The sequence below is a fragment of the Phoenix dactylifera genome, chromosome 2 (assembly GCF_009389715.1).
Source record: "Phoenix dactylifera cultivar Barhee BC4 chromosome 2, palm_55x_up_171113_PBpolish2nd_filt_p, whole genome shotgun sequence".
Lineage (NCBI taxonomy): Eukaryota > Viridiplantae > Streptophyta > Magnoliopsida > Arecales > Arecaceae > Phoenix > Phoenix dactylifera.
In genome coordinates this window covers 2,397,331-2,421,215 of record NC_052393.1, presented here as the reverse complement: position 1 = coordinate 2,421,215, position 23,885 = coordinate 2,397,331, and the positions used below count along the sequence as shown (strand labels likewise).

The following is a 23,885-nucleotide window of genomic DNA, read 5'->3' as shown; positions in this document are numbered from 1 at the left end:
TTTGTTTTCTTTTTATATTCTGAAAAGTAGTGGACAATTAGATTCCTGAAACAAATGGCATTTACTTATTCAGCAGTTTGCACCACCAAATTTTAAGTAGCCTGTGAGTTTCTCTAGGATTGTCTGAATTATCAAAGTGGCCATTTTTTGGCCATTAGTGTTCTTAATAAAAGTATAAAATAATATGTAGATTAATCCGAATTTTTCCAACTGTCTCTGCATCCTACCTATGATTTGCTGCCCCTAGAAGGGCAGAATATGTTGCTGCCTAGTGGCTATAACTGGGAAATATCTGAAGGAAACATTCTGTTATTTACTTCAATGGATTTGCAGGGGTGGTATTTTTGAGAATGAGAAGGCCAGTTATGTTTTCCTTCTTTTCACCAAGATTTCCTTCTTACTTTTTGAAATATTAAGAATAAAAAGTAGTCGATTCGATTTTGGGTTTGAGAAACACATAGCTGTATAGAGGTTTCTGATTTCAAAATTATAGTTTTATGCATTAGTAATTTAAAGTTTTTGAATTTTCAAAGCCTTTTGACTGAAGCTAATGCAAGAGAAGAGAAATGGTTAAGAAAAGAGTAAAATGGTAAGAGACACAAACATGGACTTCAAAAATATTCCACTTAAAGCTTAAAAAAAATTAAATCTCCACCTGTCCAAGTAATTGGATGCGAGAAGTGGTAAGAGATTCACACATCATGATGTCGCATAAATATTTACGTAGTTTCATAATCTTTTAATGCAGCAACCGTTTCCATCATTTCCTACCTAAAAATTTCCATGGATCTTTCACACCTTTTCCAGGGATTTCCTCGAGGAAACGCAACAGCCCGTCACTACCCTTCTTTGTCCTACTTTCTTTTCTCAAAAGTTCTCTTTTTTGACCCTTCGCCATTCAAATCCCAGATGATAATCTTAATTACCATAGAGTAAGATGGGTCTCCTGCACCACAGAGAAGTCCACGAAGAGAACAGAACTACAGTCTTCAATGAAATGGGATTCACAATGAGTACAGAGATGGTCGGTCTCCAGCAAAACACACACACACACACACACACACACAGAACAGAAGAAAAACTCCACAATATCTGGCCTCTGTTGCAGCCAAAGAAAACCAACCATTGTTCCACTGCCAAGACCGCACCAGAGACGGCAGACTTTATAGCACGAGAACTGACAAGTCTGACTGTCTAAATGCAACAAAACACATAGCCAAGGATTCCAGCAGTCAAAAGTTTAGGATCTCTTATCATTCGATTCCCGCTGCTTGGCGCAATACTCGAACAAGCTCCCATCAAAGCAACGCCTGATAGCCTCCTTGGACAGGAAACCATCCTCGTCTCTGGCAAGTATGTACAGGATTATCCACTCCAGTTTCGCTGCAGCCCTGCAAACCATTTCAGAGAAAACTTAAGACCCCTTTGTTGAAACATTCATCATCTTAATCATGGAATTGACTGATAGATTACTTTCACTTGGATATCTAATGGTTGAACCACAAACGGTCGTAAAGGCATAAACTGTAAAGAGAGCACACACACAAAAGCTCACCATCCGAAGAAGTCAAAAGCCACTCGGTTGCCTTCCGTCATCTTCCACATCTCTGCGAAGGTGAGCTTCTCAGGGACCGTGCACGCGTATTTGCTGAAGACGTTCTCGAAATTAGCTGGAAGGAACCTGAATTCAAGATCAAACGTACATGAGCAACAGAAGAATCAGAACAATCCGAAACTCGCAAGAGATTGGCAATTGGATTCGGATGGAATTTTTGCTACGAGAGCAAGAGGCCAATCCTAGCTCAATACCTGCCCTCAGGGTCATAAGTCCCAGTGTCGCTGCCATGCTTGGCCTTGTGGATGTTATGAACGTAAATGGGAAAGAAGGGAGAAGGTATCCATCCCTGTGGTTGCAAGTAACCAAACAAAGAAGAGAAAACGCGAAATCAAAGAATATTAATTTAACATCAAACTAATAGTTGGATTATAGGATTATAGATTAAACTTACTGGGAGAGTTGGATAACTCATAGCTCCATTTATAACAATGGCCATGAGTAAAGATATTATCACATTGAACCCAATCGCTCTTGATGCTGATATACCATGTCAGTCATTAAAAAGCAGATTATGAATTTTGAAAAGTTAATGAAAAATCAATTTCAGCAATATATTCTAGCAGAAATTAATTCTCCACCCTCCTAATAACTCTGGTACAACAGAGAGTCCCTGTTGACTGAAACTGACATTTCCAATTCAAAAACTTTGCTAACCTTAATTTTCGGTCGGGTCAACAGGAGTTTTTTTTTTTTTTTTTTTTTTTTTTCAGGCTATACTAACTATTGAGAGAGAGTTTAACACAAACTTGGAATTTAAGCTGTAGTACATCAACGTTACCTGAGTAAGTTTCCCAAGGGTACACAATGCCATTATCATCGAGATCAAAGAAGGCAACATGTTGCTGAAGTACACTCATATTGTGATGCATATGATCCTTGGTGCCTTCAGGATGATTCGCATCGGGTGCTGCTAGTGCTCTAGCCATGTCTGTAGATTGCAATCGTAACAGGAAAAGATAGCTAATATTTTGCTTATATTAATAAGTTGGTAACAAAAAGATGAATTTTCCACCATTTCTTGGTATATTGGCCACAATAACCTTTTGAGTAATCTCTCTAAAAATTAAAGAGAATAATTATCAGCATAACTCCTTCATGTTGTTACTTGGTGCTTCACTGCTTCTAAGGCTGCAAATGGGCTGGGTTGACCCGTGACCGAACCCGACCTGATCCGCTTAGACCCAACCCATTTTGGAGGACCTATGGGATTGGGTTCGGGTCCTAAAATTGGATCCGTTCTATTTTTCGAATCGGGTCTAGGATTACTGAATTCAGACTCAATCCGATCCATTTAAAATTTCGATAATTTTGGGTTTTCAATCCTACAACCCGACCCGACCCGAATCTATAAAATTATTTGGGGTCGTAAGCTGCAGCCTGCGAGGGTGCAAACACAAGTTCTGAAGCCGTGGATGGGTTCATCCAAACCGGACTTGATTAGGATAACCGGATCCGATTAGGACCCAAACCGGATCTGAATTTTTTGAGTTGGGTCTAGGTTATACATGATCTATTGGGTCAAAAATTGTAGGGGTGAACTCGACCCGATCTTTTATCGGGTCCGACCTGAGTCCAAAATTAGAATCCGAACAAGAAATCAGATAGGATCGGGGTCACTCATGATCCAACTTGACCCAACCCATTTGCACCCCTAGGTGCTTCTGCCTATATGGTGGATTGAGATGCACAATTACCAATTTACTCAACTTATGCCGGTTAGGATGAATTTTTTTTCATATATCAACTAGAATGTATATCAGAGGGGCTAATTTTTCAGAATTACCTATTTACTATCACTTTTGAATATAAAATAGCAAATGAGACTAAAATGGTGGACTTTACTTATACAAATCTATCTTTGTTGGATCCGTTCGGATGATTAGACTGGAAATTCTATTAGATTTGTGCCTTGGATCGGCGCATCCAGCCCAAATCTTATAGATAAATAAAAAAAAATTATGGGACTCGTACCAGCCACTCCAAAATTATTTCAATTTATAATTTTATGATTTTGCTGGTTGCACCACCCTAATCCACAAATCCAATAGAATTTTTCTACGGATATCGCCCCTTTCAGCTCAGCGAAAAAAGAAAAAAGAAAACAAAAAAAAACAAGAGAGAACAAATAATAAAATAAAGGCAGAGACAACCATGAGGCACTCACAGGGCTTAGGGAGGGACTCCTCCAGGTCTTCCCTGACCCTCCTCTCCGCCGTCACCGGCGCCTGCGCCGCCGCTATCTGCATAGCATCCTTGCCGTCCGTCATCTCTCTCTATATCTCTTTTACTCTCTCCGGGTCTCTGGTCTCTCTCCACTATGAGGAAACCAAGGCCTGCAGAGGGACACTATTTCTACAGAGCCAGAGGAAGGCAGAGAGAACCGTTCAAGAAAGAGGAAACGCGTAGCGGAACACGAGGGGGACGTGGGGGCATGCGGTATCAACGGCTGTCACGCTCCCAGAGAGACGCCACCCTGTGCGGACACCTGGTGTTCGGATTGTCACCAAAACGGCTATGGGTGGGTTTTTCATAGGATAGATCTCGTGCATAGATCTCTCTCTTTTTTCTTCTCAAAAAGTATTATACAAATATAATCAAAAAAGTCAAAAAAAAATAAAATATTTTGGAGAGCACCAGGTGACTCTGCCTCTTCCATCCAGAAGTGATCTCCATAGTGGTTGGCAATAAAAAAAACCACATAATCCGTGGCTCCATTAACCTTTTTAAATACATGCTTTGCCTTAAGCACCATCCCACCATAAATCATGGCCTCTCTAATTGAGCGTGTTTTTTTTTTTATGAGTATGAAATTGATTGGATTAATGCAAATAAGCACATGCATATTTCTTAATAACATTCGAATGATGTTGTAGTGATAGAAAAGTGGAGATAGCAATTATGATTTACATGGCATTTACTTGTTGCCAAAAATTATTTAAGAAATTATAGTCAAACAAAACTTAGACTAACTAGTGGTATAAGTATTCCTATAGGCTTAAGATTTATTATTCTCATTTTCAGATTATTCGTAGGGATGCAAATGGATCGGGTCAGATCCTAATTTTGGACCCGGATACAACCTAATAAAAATTGGGTTGGATCTGGTCTACCGCTATAATTTTTGATCCAACAGGTCATTCGGGTTGAATTGGATCCATGTATAATCCGAACCAAGCCAAAAAATTTGGGTCCGGTTCGAATCAACCCATCCATAGCTTCAGAAGTTGTTTGTACCCAAATTTTATAAATTCGGATAAGATTGGATCGTAGGATTGAAAATCCAAAATTATCTAAATTTTTATTGAGTCGAATCGAGTCTGAATTCGATAAACTCGGCTCCACGGGTCCTCCAAAACAAGTCGGGTCAGGTCTAAGTGGGTCGAGTTTGTTTGGGTCATGGGTCAACCCAATCCATTTGCTGCCTTAGTTATTCCTGAATCAACTGCAGCTTACATTAAAAAAAAAAAATAGACACAGCTTACATTTTATAAAAGATAGAAACAAAATGATATAAACTAAATAAAATAAGATGGGAAGCACAATTAAAAATACAGAATCAGATGCTTAATAAACATAAACTTTAGGGGGAAAAAAAGAAAGAAAATATCAGATGAAAGTAAGAAATATATATGTTCAGTAAAAATGCAAACTTTTCTTCATCAACTTTTGTTTCTTCTTAAATCAATTTTTGAAAAGAGATTCTATATGGATGAGAAAGTTTGTTTCATGTATTCGATTGCTTTTCTAGCTGGATAATGCAATCATCCCCATCTTGCTTAGATTCTCATGTTCAAACCCTTGCGTAAGATCGAGGGGGAGCCTTCTCCCATGAAGTTTGTTATCAATCCAATAAGCAGTGGAACCATGGACCGAGAAACCAGGGGAGCAAAGGGGCAAAAAAACTGGAGCCATGTAATATAATCATTCTTTGAAAAGATAGCTTGTGGAGGCATGAAGCCAAATACTTTTAGCTGTCTGTTAATGCACATAATAAAAATTTATTAACTTTAAATCCCCATAGTACATGTTCAGCAACTAAGCATTCAGATATTTCTTGAAAATTCAATTTTTGCGAGTTGCACTAATTTCCTTGTTTCCATGGCATACAGATTTTTGTGTATATAAATAGATATTTTATACTATGCATGGTATGCCATACCAGTCCGAACCGGATGATATGGGATATATCATACCGTATCCGATATGATACGGTATTAGTATCCGATATGGATGACCTTCAGTATGCCAAAAAATTTACGCATTGTACCGTATCGATACTGTGCTAGTAACGAGACGGTGAATTTTGATATCAAGACTCTGAAAAAAAAAAAAAAAAAGACAGCACAAAATAAATGCATGATTTCTTCTTGAAGACAAAAAAGAGAGGAAAAAACATGGTTACATCCAGATTTTGGAACCGAAAATATCTTGCTTGGATGAAAAGATTTACTTGCTTTTACTTTTCTTGGTGAGATAAAACAAACTTATCCTCTAAGGATCAGGGAAAATAAAAAATATCTAGTAGGATTTTCGTCCACAATAAGTTGGCTGCTTAGGAATATATGACAACTGGGTCGTTGACCTTGGTGTAAACTTAGTTTGTGGGTTGGATTTGCTCCTTGAATCAAGGTTTTTTATTTAAACAAATGGATGAGATCCAAAGAAGAGCTTATTGACATTTAAAATTACTATTTTATGCATGATATAAATCTGTTAACTTATCTATCTATTTTACTTTATAACTAATCTATTTATCTATCTTTTCTCCTATGTACCACAATCATGGTGCTCATGTTGCGAGTTTCCAGAAGACTGATTTCTAAGAGCTTGTATCCCAAGCGGGGCATTGGGTTGCTCCGACGCTGGGTCATGCCTTTGGGCCGGGCCCGACCGGCCCAAGTCGGGCAGAAAGACAATGATTTGTCGCTTGTCTTCCGTATTACCTTCATGGAAAATCTTTTCAATCAATTATATTTTCTCGATATCTTGAAATCACTTCTAGTCATTCTTAACGTAAATATAAAATTATCTAGAAAATGGTGCTCAAACTTCTCTCAAAACTATGTACATGCACTTCTAGCTAAGCAATGGCGGCAATTTATGAGCCGATCCGTCAGCCTGACCTACATATCATTCAAGTTTAAATTTTTGATCCGTTTAACCCGATTGTCATATTTAATAAGTGGGTCGGGTCGTGATCCATTGAATATATTTAAGATCCATTTAATTGTTTAAAATCTACTTAACCCGTTTATGTCCTATTTAACCTAGTCTGTTTAGCTTATTTGAAAAGTTTAATTCATTAAAAACCCACTTAATACAATTAACCCATTTAACCTAATTTGACCTGTTTATTAAACAAGTTATGTGGGGTAGGTTGGATTTAACTGTTTAATAAATAGTTTGGATTCATGTTGATAAATTTTTGATCCGACCAAACGGGTTACCACCCTTATCGCTAAGTTTAGATTCGGAGTGAGAGCAGTATGACCTATTGCTGGAAACCTGACCCATTCCAAGCTATATTCTTTAAAGAGGCTCCAACTTGACCATATGCAAACTTTATCAATACGTTTTTTTTTCCACAATGTAGTTCCAAAACAAACCAGGTTAAACCTTGCTTTGAAGTGGTTGGATCGGATTTGACCCAGCCCGCTTCAACCCCAATTACTTTCGGGTCAAACGTTTTCTGGGCCAAACTTGACATTGGAACCTCTCAAACCCGAGCCAATCCATTGAAGCTACACTTATACTCGTAGTGGCATATGACTCATGTTCTATTCTATATGGTGCAGTAAGTCGGAATGAGCACGGGTGGTGGCCACTCTATTTTGAGTATCCACTAGAATTGCCGCTGGCGATACCTCATACCTGCAACGCCTGGAAGTCAATTCCCAAGCATTTTTTTTATTTTTTTAGTTAAAATATTTATTTTTATTTTTGTTTTATTTTTTATTTTTTGGGTGAGTCGATTCCCAAGCATTTGACTGGAAATAGAGTTGGGCACTGGGCCGGGCCGCCCACAGCCCGGCACGGCCCGGCACGAAACGGGCCGTGCCTGGCACGGCCCGCTTGCTACAGTGCCGGGCCGTGCCTGGCACGGCCCATTTGAGAGGGCCGTGCTGGGTCACAGGGTACTGGCCCGCGGGCCGAGCCCGGCACGGCCCGCTCTAGGCCCGCGGGCCAGCCCGGCACGGCCCATAAGGGCCTGGGCCGGGCTGGCCCGCGGGCCTGGCACGGTCCGGGCCTGGGCCCGGCCCGGCCCGATAAAAATTAATGCTTCATAAATTTTCTAAAAAAATTAATAAATATTGAAAACTAAGGATTTATGAATATAAAGCCACCTTAATGGTGGGGGGTTTGGCATAGACCCCTACCAGTTTATTAATTTAAATCAAAATGGTACATGAAGGGAGGTTTGGACCTTGGTCTGACCTCTAGAATACAATAAGAAACTAAGAAAGGGCCGAGGTTTGGACCTTGGTCTGACCTCCAGAATACAATAAAAATGTACAATTATAAAAAATTAAGAAATCTTACTAATCATCAGTGATTCAGTGAATCAGTATTCACTCTTCAGTCTTCAGTCTTCAGTCTTCAGTAGTGTTTGTATCATCATCATCAGAGGATGTTGTATTATGTCCACCTTTATCTTGAAGTCTTGCCTCAGCATCCAACAAATCCTTGAAGCAGAGAAGCATCTCCACCGTTTCGCCCGTCATCCTACTTCTCTTTTCGTCAAGAACACGCCGACCTGCACTAAAAGCGGATTTCGATGCTACCGTGGACATCGGCACAGCTAAAATATCGCGTGCAATTGCAGACATAACAGGATATTGATTTCTAACACTCTTCCACCAAGATAATACATCTAGATTCTCTATTTGATTTTCATCATATGCAGACTGAAGATCATTTCGTAAATAAAATTCTAGTTCACTACTTAAAGATGAAGAAGATGAAGAGGAACTTGAAGCATGTGTGTGTCTTCTCTGTGCAATGAATGAAAAAATAGATGACGAACGAGAACTACTAGAAGAAGAAATAGAGGTTTGTATTTGTGTTCTAGATCCACGAATTTTTTCATCATATATAGCATAAATATCATAAAGAAGTTGTTTTACCTCATCTTTAGCAGATTCAGAATCTTGATTCATATTTTCAGAATATGCATCAAGTAAAATTAGCACGCCATTTAATTTAACTCTAGGATCAAATACAGCAGCTAAGTTATGCATAGGACATATCTTGTCCCAATACTCATTCCATTTAGATTCCATTAGGTCAATAATAGGCATTAAAACATCATCATATCTATGTTCTGCAAATTTTTGACTAATTATATATGCTTGTTGTAAAAATGAACATGAAGTAGGGTAATAAATACCAGAAAGAACATTGGTAGCATTATAAAAACTAAGCAAAAAATCTTCCAAAATTTTTCCTTTATTCCAATCAGTTTCAGACAATGTAAAGCCTAATCCACGATCATTAATATATGCACTTAATAAGTTTTTATATGGGTATGCATCATGTATCATGCTATATGTGGAGTTCCAACGAGTAATTACATCAAGTTTAAATTTTTTAAAATGTTTACCATGATTTATGCATAATTCCTTAAATTCTTGAAGTCTTGATCTTGAAGCATGAATAAAAGAAACTGCATTTCTAATTTTTGAAATCACATCTTGAATCATGCCCATGCCAGCTTGAACAGAAAGATTTAAGATATGACATGCACATCTAATATGCAGTAAATTTCCATCTAATATGGGATGCAATGAGTCTTTTAATAATGCAACAGCAGAATTATTATTAGATGCATTATCAAAAGTAATAGACATAATTTTATCATTAATATTATATGAACATGCAGTTTGATAAATAATATTTGAAATTTGTTGGCCAGAATGTGGAAAATCAAAAGCACGAAAAGCAAGAATACGTTTATTTAATTGCCAATCATTATCAATATAATGAGCAGTAATGGCAATAAAACAATTACTACCTACAGATGCTGACCAAATATCAGAAGTTAATAAAATTTTTTATATTTAAAGTAGAAAGTGTTTCAATTAAATTTTGTTTCATTGCTAAAAAGTTGGTCATAGCTACTCTTCTAAATGTACGCCTACTAGTTCTTTTGTAAGCAGGTTGTAGGTTTAATTGAACATATTCTTCAAAATTAAAAGATTCACATAAACTAAAAGGTAATTCATCCTTAACTATCCATTTTACAAGTGCTTTTCTTTGATTTTCATGATTATATGCAAAATTACCTACAAGTAATCCCCCTTGTATATTAAGGGTACTTTGAGTTTGAGCATGAGAATCATGCATCCTATGACTCTCTTGATGTCTTTTTAAATGCCCTGTTCCCCCACTACTACTACAACTATAAAGTTTGGCACATTTTTTACATCTAGCTTTCCAGACTCCATCAACCATAACTCTATCAAATTTATTCCATACAGCACTAGTCCTCTTACGAGAAGAGGTTTGATCTTCACTCGGTTCACCAGTTCTAGAGGAACTAGGAACATGGGGTTGGGGATTAGTTTCTTCTCCCTCAGAAACAGGAATGCCAAACTGACTTTCCTCAAAAGATGACATATCTATGATTAATTCAAAAAATAAAAACTAACCGCAAGGAGGAATTGAGTAGAGGGTCGGAGGGCAGAGGCAGAGCCGAGATTCCGAGCTTCCTCTTGTGCTCTCAACAGAAGCGACCTTCTCTTCTCAACAGGAACCTCCTTTTGTGTAGCACTTGAACAAACTAAAAATTAAATTACTAGAAGAGCACTTTAGAAGAGAGAAATAATAGCAGTAGAGAAGGAGAGAATGAGAGGTTTGGTGTGGTGAGAATGAGGGAGGAATGGGCTATTTATAGAAGCCCAAAATTTTTTTCCCCAAAATACCCCTCAATTCAGCCGTTATTGGACTGTTGGGAGGGGTAAAATGGACTTTTCCCGAAAATAGCCGTTGGAAACGGCTATTTTCCTCCCCCTCTCCAGACGGGCCGTGCCAGGCACGGCCCGTCTGGAGCCGTTTGAAGCCGTTGCGGGCCGTGCCGGGCACGGCCCGTTTGCGCCCGTTACGGGCCGTGCCTGGCACGGCCCGTGGCGTGCCGTGCCCGGCCCGGCCCGCCAATAGACGGGCCTGGGGCCGGGCCGGGCTGGCGTTCCGTGCTGGACGGGCCGTGCCTGGCCCGGCCCGCTTATGGCACGGCCCGCTTCATAAGCGGGCTGGGCCAGGCACGGCCCGTTTAGTCCTTTGGCCCGGTGGGCCTGGGCCGGGCCGGCGGCCGGCCCGTTGCCCAACACTAAATGGAAACAAGGATACCACAAAAGAAATTAAAGTATAAAAAAAATAAAGCAATGAATCAAAGTATAAAGTGGGTTTCCAGGTCTTTTTATTTCCCTCCCCTTGTTATATTCACCTGCTCAACGAGTCTCTATTTTCCCGGAGAAGAAACAAGGAGATATACAAACGAGTGCGACTGATAGAAAGCGGGCGTGCCGTCATCAAAAAAAAAATATCCCAAGGATATACCCCACGGCTCACGGGCTCTTTCGGGGTGCCAAGGGCCAGGTGGGCGGTGGCAGGAGTAAAAGAGTTAGATTTTTTTTTTTTTTTTGGGTACACCGTGCCCCCTGCACCACACAAATGTGAGAGCAGCCAACAAAATCAAAAAAAAAAAAAGCAAGCGCAGAAAATAAAAAACATCTGCTTGGTTCCCTCAGAAGAACCCACTAAAGTGATGCGCAAAGCGTTAGTTTCATCATTCATCAGGATTCTCATGTCATATTTATGTTTTTAAGATTTTTTTTTTTTTTTTTGCTTCATCTTTCTCCTTTATATTGCTATCTCTGCAGCTGCATGCAGATGCTTCTATTCAGAAAATCAATTATAGATATTTCAATTGCTCAAATTCTGGAATTTCATAGCTACATACTCACTGGTCAGTTTCCTGGTTTCTTCTACTTTGTGCTTCGTTCCAATGGTCTTTTAAGGTCTTGTGGCTGCAATATTGGACCACCTTTAGGCCTAATAGTCAGCTAATATAGCTTCTTCTCTTGTTTTGATGTACTATTGCTTAGCCTCTTAGATTTCATTAAATCTTTTATGTACTGGTGATACCTTGTAATAGTCAGTCTATGGTAAGGCAATAGCATAGTTGTTTTATCAGAAAAAAAAAAAAACTTAGCCGAGCCGAGCCTGATTCGCTCTCTTCATGGCTCAGTGACACTTAATTTTAATCGATATTTTAGATCCCATGCATCAGGACCGTCCTAGTTTATCTATAGAATGGGATCTACCGCCATCCCGTCCTATTCCAACACTTAGGATGGAAAGTGCTAATCGGAGTATTGAAACAATGATGGGATAATCTTATGCACTTCACTGCTATTTTTTCTGCCAGTGTCTTGGTAGGTGATTTCGGGCTTCATAGAGGCACTGTACCTCTAAACAGATTATTTCTCATATTAATAATTTATTTGATTTAGTTTAACTTTATATGTTAAATCATGATTTGAGTTTGGATTGGATTCTATTGCAGTTGGAGTCCAAAGGAATGAATCTTTGATTTTAGGAGGACGAGCAGCTTGCATCTAATTAGCCGGACCTGGGGTCAAAATCATATACAACATGATCACATATGAATTGGTTAAGGATTTTCAACATATATGAGAATTGATCAAAGATTATTAATCATGATTTTATTTTTATTTTTTATTTTTGAAAAGATATAAGATTAGCATGTACATGTGCCAGTGGGATACATAATGAAAGGTAACTTGTCCCCTACTAATTTATCTCCTGTATATGGATCATAGTAACACTCAATCATGCCAAGATATTGTAGAATAAAAAAAATTACACCTAGACATGCTTGGCTACCCTGAGATATGTTAAATGCCTGCAGATATGAGCAGGTGCGCCGCCCACAAAATATTTGAATGATCGGGTAAAAAGCGAGCTTCTTATATGGGATCCGATGTATCCAGCAGAGCGAGGCGGCCTTTCATTCTTTTCGGCGGCATCCTTCCGCATTGGCGGCGAGTGGAGTGCCACAATCCTATTCATTATTTTTGATCTACATAAGCCAAAGCCCATAGCACTGGCGACGTCTCCGGCATAAATACGAGGAGAATGTATAGCTGATAGAGGATCTTGTGGAACAGAATTTGATTCTGCGAGCGGTTCGGCCACACATCAGGTATAATACATCTCAAACTAATGACCTTTTAAAAAGAGGAGCAAGGTGTTATTCTTTGAGCCAACAGTAATTCTTATGTAGTCGAACTAATAACCCAAGGAAGCTAGCAACAATTTTTTTTTTTTTATAGAAAAGTAAAAGGAATAATGGGCAAGGTGGAATTGGAACTAACCCTCTAAATTGAGCTAAATAATAATAATCCCTCAAGTCTTCTCAGAGAAATAGAAGGCCCCCCCCCCCCCCCCCCCCCCCAAAAAAAAAAAAAGAAAAAAAAAAGAAACACTTGCCCAGCACCAACAAATTATAATACAATGCTATGCTTTCTTTATGATTGGATTTCTAGCAAATCCCCATGAAATTATGTTGGTGCCGGTGAATAAAAAAAACAACTACATTTTGGATGAACAAATAACAATGATATCAGTAGAATAACTTATTGCTTTATTTCGGATGCATATCATTAAGACTATGTGTGATAGAAATTTTTAGAAGCTATATACAACAAAAACAAGATTTACTCATACTCGAGGAGATGAACTCGGAAGGCGAACATGGCTGCGGACTGGGTCACCTTCTTTGCTGCTCAATACTCGAGAAAGGTCCTATGAACATGTTATATTGCTCCCCCTCTACTTTGCGCAACATCCCCTCTCTAAACTCTTCTGGCTTTGCTCACACTAGAGTTGTGTGGGCAGCTGTTATACCAAAAAAAAAAAAAAAACAGAGTTTCAGATTCATGTTTTACGTGCAGCGCTAGTATAACTTTTCATTGTTGTGTCTGAAAGTGATTATACTCTAAATGTAAATCATAATAATCATGTCATATACTGTACCTAGATGCATGGAAAAGAAATAGTGACAATCATGGAGGTACTTCATTGACTTCTCCCCTGTTTACATGAAAAAATAATATTACCCTGGGCAACTTTGAGGGAGGCATCGTGACTCACGTATTAAATAAAGAAAATGACCTAAGCAAGGCAAGATCTCTCTAATGTTTAGATTCTTAGGCTCTCTCGTAAAACGGCTGTCATCAAGCTTCCTAAGATGGCTACCACATTTGTTGCGGCTGAGCCAATGGCTTGTGTTTTCTGGATTCTATTCAGTTGTGTAATACTTTTTGAGGCTTTTGTCATCAGAGATCATATGGAAGATACCATATGAAAATATATTTAGTTCTATATTGACTATGTATTAAATAGATTTTAATTATTTATATAGGGATAAAAAATTTAAATAATATCTTTTGGATGGTTTGGGTGGGGCTTTGGATTATTGTATTAGAGCGCCTAAAGCCAATAATTTGGATCAGAATATAAATAGGAGAGCCTGGGTCCGTATCTAATGAGGAGTTCGTAAATTTAACCAAAGATTTCCCCGCATCGGGCGGCTGCGGCCTACTCACCTACGCGGTGGCCCACCAAAAGCCGCCTCTACTGATCTTCCCCTGCTCTTTTTTCGCCTTCGCCTCCGGCCTCCGCCGATTAGAATCGCTTCCGTCTTCCCCTCGCGAGGTAAGAATTCCGAAATCCCTCCCCGATTTGTGCTCTCGATTCGCCTTTTCGACTATTCTTTCTTCCCCTTTGGATGGATTTGATCGTGGTCGGAGCGGCCTTTTGGAGCTATTAGCTTTTTGGATAAGAATCCGCGTAAAACCTAGCTCAATTCTGGCTCTGGCTCTCTCTCTCTCTTCTTTTTTTTTCGCTTGAATTCGGTAGTAGTCGAAGAAACCTCTAGTTTTTACTTCTGGCAAGAATGTAAAAAATCGCATTTTGATCTCGTTCTTTCCCTTGGTCTCTGATAGTTGGAATCGGTTGGTTGATTTGGAGATCTATTTTGTGCATGATAACTTTTCTGTGGCTTAGTGGTACTTGATACGGTTTGGAGTGTAACCTTCTTCATGTTTTTTGGGTTATATGTACCGTTTTTTTTTTGTTTTTTGGGTGGGGGGTATTAGTTGCAGAATCTCCGTTTCAGTTGCTTCTTAATGTCTGTTTGTAAGCAGAAGTAAGGAATTATTCTTGGAATCTTTTGGTTCGTTTGTGTTGAAATTTAGGAGTACAGTGCCGTACACTGTTGGTTTCGTGATCTTCCTCTTTATTTTGTTGTATTTTATGTTATTTTTAATTGATGTTCTCTGGTTGCATAAGCTTAAACTGCAGAACCAATAGTGAATCTTTCTAGGTTTCATGACAGGCAAGTTGCTTTCCTGCCCCAAGTTGCTTCTGGACAGGCATCAGACATCAATTTAGTGGGTCCATGTCAGGTCAATGGCCTGTCAGATTACATTCTCATACTTCAGTGGATCATGCCTTGATACATGAAGCAAACTCCATGGAGTTAACTATGGCAGATTGATCATGTTAATTTATCATGGTCTGTAAAGTGCCATGTTTTGAATGGGGCAAATTGTTTAGTTTGCTAGTAGTCAGACTGCTTTGTCAGTCCAACTTGTCAAGTTATGCAACTAGGAACACCGTTTGGTACATCCTTAACCTTTCTTTTTGGTGGAATACCATTATATTCAGTCCTTGTGTAAATTGACAAAGTGTTTTGAACGAGGACCCTGTAGTGATACCATGCTGATACATTATCAGTAACATCCGGTATGGGGTTTCAGCTTGGCATACCTAAACTCCATAGGCCACCTATACCGAGTATCGGTATGGTATAGTACTCCCGGTACAGGATGGTATGCACTGATGTGGTGAATATTGATTTTGAAAGTATTGGTCATGTTTGTGTGGAACTTTGGATCTTTATCTGCTTGTTATGCATTTTATCTATATGCTTACTTTCTTATTCTTGTAATATTGGTGCCAATCAAACACAATCATTTTATCTATATCGCCACTATCATTTTTTTATGAACTTCATCTTTTCAGTGGAGACCTAATTTGTCTTAATTTCTTTTTTCTCGGCGTCGGTTTCAAGGATCAAAAGCTGCTCAGTTACAATAAAAATATAAAGGGAAAGTGGGTATATTTTCTTAAGAGAGGAAAGATCAGCAGATAATCTACATATGGAAAGGAATGGAAACACAGCGAGTGAAGAATTTTAATGTGAAACATTTTCGTAGTACTGGAAATTCTGAAGTTATGTCATCATCTCTACCTGTGCTACCTGCTCCCTTCGAAAAGAAGTTTCCGAAACTGCCAGATTCCCAACAGCTTTCAGTGGAGAGGGAGCTAAGAAGCAGTCCAATTATCCCCCATCATACTCCCTTCGTCTCCAACAGTGGGGTTGTTGGACCTTTATATTCATCAGCTTCAGGGTTCTCTTCAGATCTTCATTTCTCTTCTGTTTCACCTAATGTGAGGCATCCTAATGGTTCTTCCTTTGTTTCCCGGTCATCGAATGTTGGAATATCCTTTCCTTCAACTCCTTCACATTCAGGGGCATTCCAATCTTCAACAGTTAATCACCCCAGAGAATCCACTAAAGTCACCTGGTGTCCAGAACCAATTCAGAGCATGATTGATTATTCAGATAATATCACTGATGGCAACAATGAGATCCAGAACAGTTGTGATGTGGTCTCTGATGACTTTGCTAAGCAAAATGAGTGGTGGACAGATTTAATGAATGAAGATTGGAAGGATATTCTCAATGAAACAAGTGCCACTGTGTCTCAGCCAAAGGTATGTGGATTATGTTCAATAAGGTGGAAGTTTTAAGCAACTAATTTCCATATATTGACCAAGAGTTATATTAATAACCTATTTTCATCCTCATGTTTTTGTTCTGCTACAAGCTGGTTATCACTTTGTTGCTTATTATTTGTTAGAAGTCTCACAGAGTGCGGACTTTGTTAATTGACTATCGACTAGCTATTAGTTGACTATTGATACTCATGTGACTCCTTGCTTGCTTTGATATGAATGCTTAAATGAAAATGATAATTTGTTGTTTTCTGATGATTAAGGATAATTAATTTCTGTAATTCTCAAAGCTGTTAAACGTCCATAAGGTGCTCCAATATCTTCTGATTAAATAAATTAAGTTGTTACTCAAATGGCATTTTTGGTGGCAGTCAAATGAAGAGATTGTTAGACGTTCTTTGAGATAATATACATCCTTAAATTCTGTAGCAATTCAGTTGTTTTGTCATGTGCTTTGCCTATCATCTTTGTGTTCCTTTGTTCTCATATAGGCTATGCAATCAGCAGCCCAAGCATCTCCAAGTATATCAGCTCACCAGCCGCAAATCCATCAAGTTGTTCCATCTCAGTCTGGAGAGATTTGCACAGTCTCTAATTCCTCCTCTGCTGCTAATGCTACCACAACCAAGCCGCGCATGCGTTGGACTCCAGAGCTGCATGAATGTTTTGTAGATGCTGTGAACCAGCTTGGCGGCAGTGAAAGTAGGTTAGCTCTATTTTTAGATTCCTTTTTTGCTTGGCATATCTCTTGACTTGAAACTGTTTTTATGCCTTCAGAGGCTACCCCTAAAGGTGTTTTGAAACTCATGAAAGTGGAAGGTTTGACTATATACCATGTGAAAAGCCATCTGCAGGTCTCTACTTTCATTTCCTTCTTATATGTAACACTAGCATGCCATTTCTTTTGTATTTTTCTTAATAAGATTTTTTTTTTATTTACAGAAATACAGGACAGCTCGTTACAGGCCAGACTCATCAGAAGGTCAGTCAGGCATTTACTTGACCTTCAATTTATTTTGTGGATTTGTATTGCTGCTACTCCTCCATGCCTTCCTTTTCAAACCATTTCTTCCATTTTTGGGAAATACAACTACATTTTTTGCAGAGACCCCGCATTGTCCCCTCTGTCTCTCTATGTATGCGGTTTGGAATTTTCACATCTTTCTTTATCTTATAGAATTCATGCCCTACTAAAATGCATCAACTTTATCTGTATGCTAAGGTAACACCATGTGGAATGACGGTAGTGTGACTTTTTCTGAGACTGTTGGTTACTTTGATGAATGCAGGGGCATCAGAGAAAATGGTCACTCCACAGCAGGAAGTGTCATCTCTTGACCTGAAGACGTGAGTGAGCCATTATTAAGAGTACATGTAACTATATATTGCTTATAGGAATTAATAGATAATGTACACTGCCTTATTGGAAAGAAAAGGAATCAAACTGCAACAGCACAACTCTTTTAAGAACAATAGATGATATAGGGTTTGATACATCTAATACATATGAAAACATTTATATGCTTTTGTTCTTACGATCGTAGCGATAGAGATTCTTCTTTCTGAACCTTTTGGCCTTCAAGAACCAGAAGGATTATTTGTTTAGTCGTTTGTAATGATGCAAAAATCAGTATATTAAAACACTTCCATCCAGAGTCACAAAGTTAATGAGTTGAGAGCAGTCTCATGATGTGCAGAAATGGCTTAACTTTGTTAGAATGCTGGATTATGAAAAGAAGTAAAATTTATTAGTTTATTCTTTATTGTCAAGAAGGAGCCATTTCTATCGAGGGTCTGGTGCTGGTTAGATTTTGTTTGATTTAGTCAAATAATCCTATTTTTTTTGGTTATTTACTCCAGTACCTGGATGCGCACATAAACTTGCAAATATGTGTCTTGATGTATGCATGCCTCCATGCATGCATGCTTGCATTTGTGTTTTTCGTGAGTATGCGAGCATGTGTCTGTGTATTTTGAGATGCAGTATATGTATATATTTTGTTTGTTACTCTATAGTTCTATGCTTCTTTTACTGGCTCTATGTATTTTGTCCTATGCAGTGTTCTGGAAGATTTTGCACTGCTGTATTCTAGTATTTATCAAACTTGGGCTGGACACTGACCCATAATGGTGTGCCAGGTTAAGGGGTTTGTGGTTTGACTGTGGGTGAACTGCTGTTTGTAAATATCTTTTTTGATTAATGAATTATAGATGGACCACCGTGTTCGGTTAATTCTTTCTTTCATTTATTCTCTTTAAAATTAATATCTAGCTAAGACGTCATTTAGGAAAAGGGAATTAAGAGGTGTGCATATATTGAAATTGAGTGTATTAATAGAACGGAGCCTTATGGCCTTCTGGGTTTTGAAAACTATGGATGACAACACTAAAAAGTTAGAGAGAACCAGTTTCTTATGCCAAGAAGTTGGAGAGTTTGTGACCGGATGCTTAAATTGTATCAGCGGCAAACCTGAAAAAGTTGAATACAGCTTGGGTTGTTCTGTTGGGATAGTGCAGAATATCTTTTATGAAGCAATAAGCAAACTATTTTTTAATGGATATACTTTTATGACTGGTTTCCTGAGAATATTGAAAAGTATCAGTGACACCCACCATTCAGCTTGAATCCTCCTTTGGTTTCTCTTATGAATATCTAGAGATCTAACTGCCTCACACCAACATGCACTCAAGAATATTTTAATTAAATAATCAGCTCAAATGCTTTTGCTCTTGTTTGTTGGTCATGGAGTTTAGGTCACTTTGAATCATAAACCTCCTACCACTGTGTGAAGCCCAATGAGGTGGGTGCTCTTCCCTTTTCAGATTTGTTATTTGACCGTCTGGCCCTTTTTTTCTTTCTTTTTTTTTTTACTCTGTTTTGGTCCTGTTATATTTCTGTAACAGCTAATATCTGTTGTTAGCGGCAACAAAAGTTTAGCACCCCATATTTCATTCCAGGCAATCGTATAAGGTCCTTAAAAGTTTTATTTACTCTTCTCTAAGTTAGTGATCTTACTTTTCATTTCAACGACAGGAGTATCAATCTCACCGAAGCATTGCAGCTCCAGATGGAGGTCCAGAAACAGCTTCATGAACAACTTGAGGTATACTTTCTGCTTGCATTTTGACATTAAATTATTTCTCTTTTTGATGCATATAAGAAATTAATTTTTGAATGTCAGACTCCAAAAGCTAATATTCATTGAAATGAAGAAAACATTTCAAAACTAAAGGTCTATTATTAGCTTGACCTATCCAATCCTAGTGCCGAGCACTTGTGATGCACGTGTTGGATGATTGTGGTTGCATGAGAGAAAGCATAGTTGGTTGCAATCTCCCTTAAGTAAGAGATTAAATGATTGGAGTGCACTTTTATTAAATGATGGAGTAATATAGAAGCCTAGATGAACATCTTACATTGCTTGTGCACGAATAGAGGTTAATAGCTATAGGTGAAGGCTCAACTAATTTGTGTTATACTAGTATTGTATTTTTTTTCACATATTATCTTTTCGCTGAAGCATTGAAATGTGTTGGCATTTTCAGATTCTTTTACATATTAGCATGTCCATAAAGTTTGTGTGTCTTTCCCCAATTATAACCTCATTTTGATTATATCAGATATGTGCTTGGAGTACTGGAGTATTTTTACGTAGAACTTATGTATACGAATTGTAGGAAGACTTGGTTAAGACAGAGCAATAAAATTTCCATATTCTGCATGTTTCAATTTACAAGTTTCAACCCTTTCTTTTTTACTAAGACCATAGTTTATTATTTGTTCTTGGTATTTGGCAATATTTTCTTAAGATCTGTTCTTGGTGTTTGGCATTTTTTCATTAAGATCTGTCTATATATCTGCACTGAATAGGCATATATGCTTTTTTTTTCTTTTAGCTCGACCTACTGATGCAGTTTTCGGTGGGCCTAGGAAGTTAATTTGGGTCCAGTGGGTGAGCCCAGGTCCACTTTTATAAGCCTGATCAGAAATTGGGCTGGGCCTGAGTTTAGTCAAATTTGGTAGGACTGTCCTAAGTCGGGCCATATGTATTTAAAACATTAATATGCAGGTATTAAAGTTTTGATCAATCCCAATACCAAGCCCTAACTTGGTTGGCCTTCCCCTAGTACAGCGGAACCCCCTTTCCTACTAACCCCCTCTCGGCATCTAACTGGACTCAAGTATGCTATTCCCATCTGTCCTCTTTTTCTCTCTTAAAATGCTGCCACTATATGCTGGACCAAAACCATCCCTGAGAAGCATGCCTGCCTCCTCCCATCTCCCGTACTTTCTCGTGCATGTCTCTGTTGCTAGACCAGTGCTGTCCCTGTGCCCGCCACCTCCTCGTCATTCTTCATCATCACCTCATTCACCACATGTTCTCCAGCATTGCCGCACCCCACACTCCCAAGACCCCCCCATATCCCTTTCAAAATATGTCTAGTCAGGGATTGTTAAATGATCTTAGGCCATGGATGATGAGCGATCAGGTCATGTGGGGCTAGTCAGGGGTTTCCAGTATTTTGATTAATTTAGTCTTGGGTTGTAATGGTTAGTCCTGATAGCCGGTGCCCAGGTCTAGCATTGAATTATCTAAGAAATTACTCATCTGAATGCTGGACATGTTGTTGGTTGTCATCTCCTTCATGTTGGCAATACTTTAACTATAAAGAATAAGTTGTCAATTGAATTTTACTGAAACATCTTTGAATAATTTTCAATTTGTTGGTGCATGGTTTCTCAAGAGCTTTGACTTTCTCAAACTGTAGCATCCTCAGGCAAGTTTTTAGATTATGTATGACCAAATTTTGCAGTATCACATGCATTGTTTGTGCTGTTTAACTAAGATGTATTATTTTTTCCGTATAGTTGCACAGGTTACTGGTGTGTCATGGGTGGATCAGCATGAACTTGAGATATAAGTCGATTATATATTTAGTGTGTTCTTAGGTTGTTTTTAGCAATGCAACTTATTTGCTTTTTTTTTAAGCAACTTCTTAATTTCATCTACCTTTTACTTGAATTGTCATCCCTTGGATGTTACATCTGCATGGTTGACTTAAATTAAACCAAGCATCTCTGATCATTGCTATCTTCATGTTGGTTCTGAAACAAATGATTGAAACATAGGCTCAGGCATACTTTTTTCATTTCTTTTCTTTTTTCTTCGAGCAATATGGTGGTAAGGTGCCACCACCAAGGTTTGAAGAAGACCTCGACATTTTTAGCAGTAGCATCAGGCGTACTATTATTAGTAATGTTAAGCTTGAAGAGCCCCCACATCTGCATGCAAGTATTTTAGAGAACCCTCAGAGTGGAACCCTCCTTTTCTAGTAAACCAGATCTTTGTGTCATATGGTTGTATAAGCAACCTATCAAGTTTTGAAAAGGCCAAAACATGGGATTGGTGAATGTGGGTCAATGTATCGTGTGTGTGTGTGTGTGTGTGTCATGCTGGCTTGGCATGGCACACTGAGTGACACATTGGCATGCTGCATGGAAACCACTGGCATGTAGCCAATGTCATGCCTGTGTCATGGTTGTAGGGGACTCCCGCTGTTCATGTATAGTATGTGGATCATCGCTTTGAAGAATGCCAGGAAAGTCTTCCGTCCAAAGCCGCTTCTCGATGTGGTTTGCCCTGTTGTTTGCCAACCAGTCGATAAGCTGGTTGATTTTGCTGAACACTTGGTTCATCCTGAAACTATGCAGGCAGTGATAGATCTGGATGGAGAGCCACACTCAGATGCATAAGTTAAAAAGTGTCAACATCCATTCTAGCTCATATGTTGGAGTTGGGGCGTCATCACCTGTAAACATGGTTATTTTTATGAATAGTAAGGTATTATAAATACCAAAACGGACTATGGAGTTTACCAAACCCTTTTTGATATGCAGCAATATATCATTCTCATTCACTCGCTTTTGATCACCTTGGACTGACATGTCTAAAAATTTGTTTCTGCCGGCAGTTTGTATCAAGAGCACCTGTTTAAACCAACTGCAGATAATTGTTTTTGACTCCATGTCCTCTCTTCTTTCGTCAGGTACAGAGAAATCTGCAGTTGCGAATTGAAGAACAGGGGAGGTACCTTCAGATGATGTTTGAGAAGCAATGCAAGTCGGGCATCGACAAGCTTCAGGCTCCTTCCACCAAGGAAGAGCCATCGACTGTATCTTCTGACCAAACATATTCTGCTGACAAAGAACTTTCAGGGAAGGTTCGAGGTGAATCTGGAAATGACCCTGCCGATACAGAAATAGCAGAAGGCTCAAGGCAGGTTGGCGACAAGCAGAAAATGCCCGAAGCTGAATCCTGCAATGAGAGGGAATCTAATACCGTTAGTGGGTCTCATTCCCCACCCTGCAAGCGCGCACGAGGCCCTGATGGGGAGTCCTCAACTCCCACATCTGCATTAGATTAACAGATTTCAGTCTTGTACTATGACTGGTGAAATGGGCACCATTGTTTGTAATGAGTCTCAATTATCAAGTGGGAAGCTTTTTAAGGTTAGGAGCCACTGACTCTTCAAGGAGGCAGCAGACATGGTCGCTTGGACTATTGGAGGGTGATAACACATTTTCTATTTATTTCAGTCAATAATGAAGTTGTAGGGTGTAGAGATGTGGTAACGCGCCTTTCATGAAGTTGGAAGTGTTTTGGGAGACGGTCACGAAAGAAGTGCTGTGCTCGAAAGAAAAAGAATACATATTCTTGAGAACCCTTTTGCTTAAATATTCAGAAACGTCAGCTGTAACAGTGTTTTGATAACATCAGTTATCCAATGGGGAAAAGATACATTGCAGTTTGTTGACTGTAGATCACCAAAAAAAAAGAAAAAGTACTAAATTTCATGTATCAAATCCATGTCTGCTAGTTATATGCTGTAAGTTGCACCTGTAACTAAGTGCCATGAGATGGATGTCATGGATCCTTCCTCCAGTAATACCCTTTGTTCCAAATGTCTTTGTATTGTGCATAGAAATGTGGTTCCTGTAGATTGTGTTGGTTTATTCATTTGCTTGTAGCAGTGTTTAACATAGCATTGGGCATGATAGAGGCACTTGCTGTCAGCCAAGTGATTGAATTCATGGTGCTTCTTTTATTTCGTTTTTATATTTTCTGAAGAACAGGAATAAAGAAAAAAAGGCAAGAAGAGGAAGCAAGTAAATACGATCAGGGCTGACAAATGAGAAAGCTGTTTATGTGCTAGTTTGTGTTCGGCTTGAAATTTGGCTCAAATTCGGTTCATTCAGCTAATGAGTTGAGCTAATGCCATGCTTTGCTTGCTCAAATTTGACTCAATTTAACTCAATTATAGATAAGTAAATAAATGTATTTATAATTATTATGAGGAATGGAGGTTTTAATTGTATAAT

At 38.8% G+C, this 23,885-nt stretch overlaps 2 protein-coding genes across 2 annotated transcripts; one reads left to right on the top strand and one right to left on the bottom strand.

The window, feature by feature from the left end:
- LOC103715420 (peroxygenase-like) lies at positions 1-3,917 on the bottom strand. The gene is made up of 6 exons (XM_008803028.4): positions 3,783-3,917; positions 2,397-2,546; positions 2,010-2,095; positions 1,810-1,904; positions 1,556-1,681; positions 1-1,391 (listed from the first exon to the last, which is right to left on the bottom strand). Exons 1-6 carry the CDS (start codon positions 3,883-3,885, stop codon positions 1,241-1,243), a joined length of 711 nt encoding a protein of 236 aa, XP_008801250.1. The 5' UTR covers positions 3,886-3,917; the 3' UTR covers positions 1-1,240.
- Positions 3,918-14,185: 10,268 nt separating this feature from the next.
- Positions 14,186-23,468, top strand: LOC103715419 (protein PHOSPHATE STARVATION RESPONSE 2-like). Its single transcript, XM_008803027.4, has 8 exons — positions 14,186-14,356; positions 15,777-16,483; positions 16,996-17,206; positions 17,282-17,358; positions 17,447-17,486; positions 17,794-17,851; positions 19,539-19,608; positions 22,553-23,468. The coding sequence occupies exons 2-8, from the start codon at positions 15,875-15,877 to the stop codon at positions 22,928-22,930; spliced, it is 1,443 nt and encodes a 480-aa protein (XP_008801249.2). The 5' UTR covers positions 14,186-14,356; positions 15,777-15,874; the 3' UTR covers positions 22,931-23,468.
- The last annotated feature ends 417 nt before the right edge of the window (positions 23,469-23,885 follow it).